General features: G+C 47.7%; 1 protein-coding gene and 1 non-coding gene across 2 annotated transcripts; one reads left to right on the forward strand and one right to left on the reverse strand.

Annotated features, from left to right (window-relative positions):
• Window positions 1-29: 29 nt before the first annotated feature.
• Window positions 30-5,764, reverse strand: ahi1 (Abelson helper integration site 1). The gene is made up of 22 exons (XM_068752142.1): window positions 5,745-5,764; window positions 5,415-5,532; window positions 4,786-5,330; window positions 4,636-4,703; window positions 4,373-4,559; window positions 4,089-4,281; window positions 3,913-4,008; window positions 3,643-3,828; window positions 3,411-3,563; window positions 3,173-3,305; window positions 2,953-3,076; window positions 2,639-2,868; window positions 2,373-2,473; window positions 2,177-2,295; window positions 1,967-2,097; window positions 1,750-1,890; window positions 1,496-1,671; window positions 1,316-1,366; window positions 986-1,148; window positions 826-911; window positions 588-676; window positions 30-506 (listed from the first exon to the last, which is right to left on the reverse strand). Exons 1-22 carry the CDS (start codon window positions 5,762-5,764, stop codon window positions 347-349), a joined length of 3,270 nt encoding a protein of 1,089 aa, XP_068608243.1. The 3' UTR covers window positions 30-346.
• A 712-nt stretch (window positions 5,765-6,476) lies between these two features.
• On the forward strand, window positions 6,477-6,549 carry trnaa-agc (transfer RNA alanine (anticodon AGC)). The gene has a single exon. It is a non-coding gene; the product is annotated as a tRNA-Ala (tRNA).
• Window positions 6,550-7,078: the final 529 nt, after the last annotated feature.

Here is a 7,078-nt window from a genome sequence, read left to right on the forward strand (position 1 = left end):
TCAGCAAGAAAATGGACGGACTGATGCAAATCAACATTTTTATTATAATTTTGTATCAATCTCAAATCTCCATAACTTGTCACTGGTTACTATAGCATGTAAAAATATAAATTACCCAAATGATCCAATTAGAATATTTGTACATTTAATATCAAAATGTTTAGAAATATTCTCAAGCCATGAAACAACCTTGGCTAAGCGTCAGTCACGCAACTATTTACACAATGTTATATCACTGAATATGTAAACTATACAAAACAATATTTTATGTAAATGGAATAGAAATCCTGAAGAGTACAAATGGTAGTAAAAATACAAAAACAATTACAAAAATAAAAGTTTCTATTTAGGAACAGAGCTCGAAGTCGTCAGTCCGGCCCCTCGGCCTCTGTGGGAGGGGCCTGTTTCTCCTGATGACGCTCGACTGCAAAGCGTCGGCGCCTGAAAACGTGGCTCTGAGGGAAGCGGCCGGAATGCCGGGCTTCTTCACCTTCTTCCTTCTAGCTCTTCAGGAGAAAAAAAAAACCCAGTTCACAATCAGGACCTGTTATTTCTAGACCATAATACGTCAGGCGTGAGCCACTAGCCTGCTGTTGGACAGTTCAGGCTCGGTGTCGGAGAGGGTCGGCTCAGACAGAAACCGAAGCTCCCCAGAAGAACTAATGGCAGCAGACACCTCAGGGGAGGAAGGAGGAGAAAATATTAAATGAGGAGGACAGAAGGAGGCGGAGTCTACAGATACTGGGAGGTGTGTTAAGGTGATGCTCCTCCCCAGGAAGGTCATCGTATAACGTAGAGCTGCTTTGGGTCAGTTGACATCCTTACCCTGGCCGGGGTCAACCTCTCCGCCGTCCCGTCAGTCAACGCGGCCCGAGCTTCCGAAGGTCGAGTCGTCTCGTCGTCAAATTCTCCTACGACACAAAATAATTCAGCACCGATCGGAAGGTTTTGGGCATCTTTAAAAAAAAGAGTGGATGCCACTCACTCTGATCCGCCACGTAGGAAGCAGGAAAATATCCCTGCTGCCCGTTGGCCAGACAGCCGAACCACCAGCTGTCGTCGTCTTTGTACAGAACCTGGATGACATCACCGCGTCGGAGGGTCAGCTCACTCGGTCGACTGGCTCTGTAGTCGTAGAGCGAGACGACCTACAAAAAACAAAAAAAATCACCCGGAGGGAATGCAACAGGGCGCAGGATGTAATCAATACACTAACGTTATTCATACTTTATCAGCTCTAATCTAAACAGGAGCAGTTACACTCCAGCACAGCAGGGGGCAGCATGCATAGTTAAACTGAGCTGGAAACACTCACCGGTCGAGCCCCGTGATCGTCAGTGTATCCACGCGTTGACGGTCTCTGATCCTGCACAGGATTTCTATTTCAATTCATTTACTTATTTGCTTGCTAATTATTATTTAATTACAAATTATTATTTTGAATTCAGATTTCTCTAAAAAAGGTGAATTTTAGAAGCGGTGTAGAAGCTTTAACCAGCACAGACTCCAGCTGCTCCTTCACGCGCTGCATCTTCAGTGCCAGCCTTGTTGCCTGGGTGACCTGGTCCAGGGCTGAAGCGCTGGTTTCCGGCGTGTCCCTCGTGGTCCAGTCGGCGGACGCTGACCTGGTCGACGCTGCTTTAACACTGTGCGCCTCGGGCTGGGATGCTGCTACAGAACAGCCCAGCGTTAGCTCACCGTGCTAATAGCACCCAGACATGAGGAGACGGGTTAGCTCGCGTCACAAACCTTTTTGATCGTACATGTAAACGTGGACGGGCTGGCTCAGACCGAAGGCGCAGAACGCCACCATGTTCTCATGGGGGTGGAACGACACGCCGTGGAGGGAGGAGGGGTAGCAAAGCTTGGAGAAGATGGCGACTTGGTCACCTGAGGAGAAAAAAGGGGTGGGGTTTAGTAGAGCGGGACGGAGGGGCTTCCCAATTACAGAATAAAAGATTCCCACCCGTGTCGGTATTCCAGACGTACGCCATCCCGTCCTCGCTGCCAGAGAGGATGAAGTTCCCACAGGGAGTGAAGGTGCTGTAGATCCTCTCTCGGTAGTTTGTGGCTCCGGTGTATTTCTTCACGGCGAGGCTGAAAAGGAGCAGACAAACTGTCAGAACCGTTTTCACTTTATCCTCGGATATGAAGCTGAGATTTTTGTCTGCTTTACATCCTCAGATCCATCATTCTCAGGACGCTGTCTTTGGCGTGGATGAGCAGACTCCGCCCGTTCGGGTGGAGCTGCAGCCTGTTGACGGGGACACCTCTGAGGTCGCTCTCATCCATTTTCTGCCGGAATAAAACTTCACATTTATTTCAGATTTCCGCAGTAGGAGCCGCGTTTGCCGCACAGGCGTCTCCTGCACCTTCTCCAGACTCCAGCTCCGACACGGATGCCCGCCCTCATTCACCGCCGTTTTCCAGAGGATGATTTGTCCCATGTTGTCCGCAGAGAACATCCTCAATCCTGGTTACGACAAAACAAACAGAGGTAAACGCTAAAGGATGACAATCCCGACGCCGGTTTACTGAACCCGTCCTGTGGGAACCAACATTTGATCCCTTTGAATGAAGTCAGAGGGCTGAAGAATCAGCTAGTAGCAGCTAGCGGCTAACGAAACACCATTAAGACCTTCAGAGTCGAAACACAGCGTGTTGACGAAGCTGCCGTGACCCTCGAACTCCTGCAGCAGCTGGCCGTTCACGTCGTCCACGTCAAGCCGCCACACCCGCACCAGAGAGTCGTAGCCGCCGCTCACCACCAGGTTCTGGGCCGTGGAGTGGTACTGAGCGCAGTACACGAAGAACGGGTGGGGCAGAACCTTCCGGGCCGTCTCCTGAAGCTCCGCCACGTTCCACTCTCTGGGAAGACAGCCAGAAAAAGTGAACATGGTGACTGCTGATGAAATCTAGTGTTCTCCTAATGAAGGAAAATGTCTTATTTACCTGACGGTTCCGTCCGAGGAGGCGGACAGGAGGCTCCTGTCGTCTCCGGACCAGCACAGATCGTAGACTATTTTCAGATGGCCACTGAATGCAGCTAAAACCTTCCCAGATGGAATCTCATACACTGAAATTCAAGTTTAAGGAGTGAATTCCTCACATCAGCTGTTGACAACAGGGTGCTGATTGGACGACAGGTTTCCGCCGAGTCGCCGTTTCTTACCGACAACAGGGAAAGCGTCTCTGTCGGCGCAGGCAGCGGCCAGAATCGTGCCGGCGTGAGAGAAGAGCACCGTGTAGCATCCCATCTGACCGCCGCGGAATGACAGCGTGGGCGTGTTGGGGATCCGGCAGACCTGGGAAAGAACGAAACAACTCTCCATGAAGGAGCGCAGCTGCAGACGCGCCATCGTCAGCGGGTCACCTGAAAACGTTGAGTTGAACCCGCCCCATCGGCTCACCTGTCCAGGGAGTCGGCTCCACCTCAGCGCCGGAGGTTTGCTGTCTGGCGGCTGCGTCAGGCTCCTCTTAGTGACCTCATTCTGCAGCTCACTGTAGGAGCTGCTCCCCCTCTCCTCCTGCAGGGCCATCATGGACCGAATACCGGGGTCTACCTGCAGCACAGAAAACTTTATCGACATCAGCGTTTGACGATGACAAAGTTTAACGGCGCCTTTAAAAAAGGTAACCCACGTGCTCCGGGAGCTTGATGCCTTTCACTGTGACGTAGAGGGTGGCTGCGTACTTGTGTCGCGGGAACTTCCTCCACCACTCGACCACCTCGATCGTTCTGGCTTGTCTTTTCGCCCGCGGTGGAGGGCAGAAGAGCTGCAGGCGAAGCTTAGCGTTGATGTTCAGCACGCCATTTGTGCCCACAAGCTAAAAAAACAAAACGAAAGACACACGTGCGTCGGTGAGAGCAACTGAAGTTTAAAACACACAGCGCGTGAATAAGGGAAGCACCTTGAGGAACGCCCAGGCAATCTTCCTGAATCCTCGCTCATGTTGGTCGACGTCGACGTTAGCTCTCGCTTCTTCCATCGTCATGAAGTCCAGGATCTTGACGGGACGTCAAAACAACAAACAAATGATTATTAATGACGGCAAAGACGAATCGGTCTGAACGCGGCGTCTCTCACTTCGAAGAAGAGGAGAACTCTGGGGCTGTCGTCAGGTCGTCCCACGAAGTACCCAAAGCGCTCGTTGAAGATGATCTGCTCCTGCCACTCGGGGATGATTGATTTGTTCTTCTTGAAGTCAAACGGTTGAGTCATGATGGGGAGGATGTGGCCGACGCTCTCCCGCTCGTAAAACGAAGCCACCGGACGATGGCTGTGAAAAGAGATATACTCAAAAACTCAAACTGTTGTTTATGATGGTAATTAATGCACCAAATGTATTCTATTAACTCTAAAAGCCTCACCAGTCTTCCTTCTTCACGTACTGCCCGGTGATTTCATCCACGACGTGAATCTTCACCATGGGGTGAGAGATCAGCATGTCGTTCTTGAGGCGATCCGTTCGGTGGACGTTGACTCCCAGCACCAGGCTGTCATCAAACGCCGGTCTCTGTGGCGGCTCGGCCTCGGCGTCACTCTCTTCTCTGGCAACTAAATAATAGAAACAAGCGAAATTCATCAAGACGGAAGTGTCGGAGTCATTTCCTAACAGCTGGCTTCCAGTTACCGTGCTTTTTCTTGCTCTTTTTCTTCTTTCCCTTGGGTTCTGCTTCATTTTCCACATCTTCGTCCCTCCTGGACCACAAAGCATTAGATAGTGCGTTACTGTGCTGCAGGAAAACCATGATGTTTGTGTTAAAACAGCAGAGATACACACCCCTCTTCTAATTCTGTGATGACAGATTTGAGCTTTTTCTTTTTCTTCTTCCCAACATCATTATTTAATGTCGTTTTTTGGGAGGCGACGCTCTCCTCTTCCGGCTTGGCCTTTGTCTTCTTCACTGTCCTCTCCTCTCCTTGAGCAATCTGTTGCTGGTATTCATGCAGCAACTCGTCCTCTCCATCCTCCACCCATTTCTCCACCTCTGCCTCTGCGACTCCTTTGCTCTTCCCTTTCTTCCTCTTTGATTGCCCTCCGTGTGGCTCGATCTCAGCCGTGGGACCGTCGTCCTGGTAGTTTGAGGCGTCCTCTGGTACAGAGAGGGGAGGAAGTTGTCTCTGACCTTTCTTCTTGCCTTTAGACGTTTGGCTGTCCTCCCTGTTTCGACCGTCGTTGGTGTTCACCTTCTCCACCGTTTCCCTCTCTCTCCGTTTGCTCTCGGTGTACCGTAGGCTTCCCTGTACGTGGTACGTGTTCTGGAGTATGGCCTCGTCATCTTCTGAGTCTTTCTCGAGATTGAAATTCCTTTTTAGATTCTGAAGCTAAACGAGAAGGGGGGAATATGATTGCACGTCATCACTGATGTTCACCCGTTACGGCAGAACTGCTTATATCAGAACACGCACCACAATCGTCTCCTGAGTCTCAGCACTTTTCTTCTTCTTCTTTTTAGATTCAGCACGCTTCTTGAATCTCTCTCGGGTCTTTGCCCCTTCTTCAATCTCACCTGTAGAAAGTGTACATCTAATTAATGAACAATAAAAAGCTGCAACTCTACAAATGCATCTGCCTCTCATTTTATGCTTGTATATATTCAGTTGACCATTTAAATTAGTGTGAGAGTAAATGTGATGACAATATATCTGGCTTGCTGACAATACTTGTGTGCGCTGTGACTGTTTTACTACAGTATCTGAGTATTTCTTCGGCTGCAGGTGTATTGACGGGACGCTCACCTGCTGGCATCATCAGGCATCGTAATGTCGCTCATTCAGTTCGACTGGGTTAAAAAATGAAAGGACTTCATTCTTGAAACGCAAAACTGATGGATCATTCTTCGCTGCGACGTGACTAAGTAGTTTAGATAAAGTGTTTTAGGAACATTTAGTAGGATTAAAAACACCGAAACCATACCAAACTGTGGTGTACGTGATAGCTACTGAGCTAAGCTAGTCGCTAACCGCATTCGTAGCTGCCTTACGTTTCATACAGTGAGACTTAGTTTATGAGCTTTTATTTATAAATAATATACATTTTGATTTATAAATAAATCAAAATTAAGAGCTGTAAAAATGTGTAAACTTGTAAAACAACCACAAAAAACATCTAAACAACTTCTCCCGTAATGCTAGGAAGCTTTCCAAGTAAACAAGATAAAGGGGCGGGACCAGACGGCTGCGTTCAGGAAAATCTACCAATGATATTTGACGATTTAAGTTTCCAAACCTACGTCACGTTCCTTCTTTTGAACGCCATTGCCGCTGGAGCACCGGCTTGTAGTTGCAGTTACTGCCACCTATTGGACTGGAGGGTGAGACGTTGCTAAACTTAAAACAAAAATAAATAATTCTTACTTTCTGTAGCAGTTTCCATGAGATATTCAAGGTGGCTACATTGGCATTACACTTTGCCGGCTGCTTTCCCTAACAAACAAACAAATATGTGATTTCCACGTTTCCTTGAAGAACGGGGGATTAGCTCAGATGGTAGAGCGCTCGCTTAGCATGCGAGAGGTAGCGGGATCGATGCCCGCATCCTCCAGATGCTTTTATGTGATATATTTTTTGTTTCATTTTACTTGAGCATTTACAATTTATATATCATAAATGCCGATACGCATTCATCGATAAATGGTGTAGTGTACTTCTGTTAATTCGCCACCAACACAACAGGGACTTTTTAACAGAGCCTTTTAATACTTTAACTAATAGCAGTTCCAGTACAGACATACAGACAGATTAATTGTATTTCTATTCAAACTGTGTTTGCAGACTCAAAGTTAATCACTAAACCTCAGCTGTTGACAATGTTCATAAAACCTGCCCCTGCTACGGAAATGCAGCTCCTGTTAAATACAGAAAAATGTGTGGTTTTCTCACATTGATGGATTCCCACTTTCTTCAGTTTCTTTAAACGTTGGGCATTTGTTTTTATTACATTGTCATCATTTTTTAAAAACAAATATCTGTTCTTCTGTGAGAAACAAAAAGACAAGTTCAAACAACCGAAAGGCAGTATTTCCCACAAATTAATATTTGTCACATGAGAAGAATTAATAGGAACCTTGGAA

This window comes from Brachionichthys hirsutus, chromosome 18, assembly GCF_040956055.1.
Source record: "Brachionichthys hirsutus isolate HB-005 chromosome 18, CSIRO-AGI_Bhir_v1, whole genome shotgun sequence".
Classification (NCBI taxonomy): domain Eukaryota; kingdom Metazoa; phylum Chordata; class Actinopteri; order Lophiiformes; family Brachionichthyidae; genus Brachionichthys; species Brachionichthys hirsutus.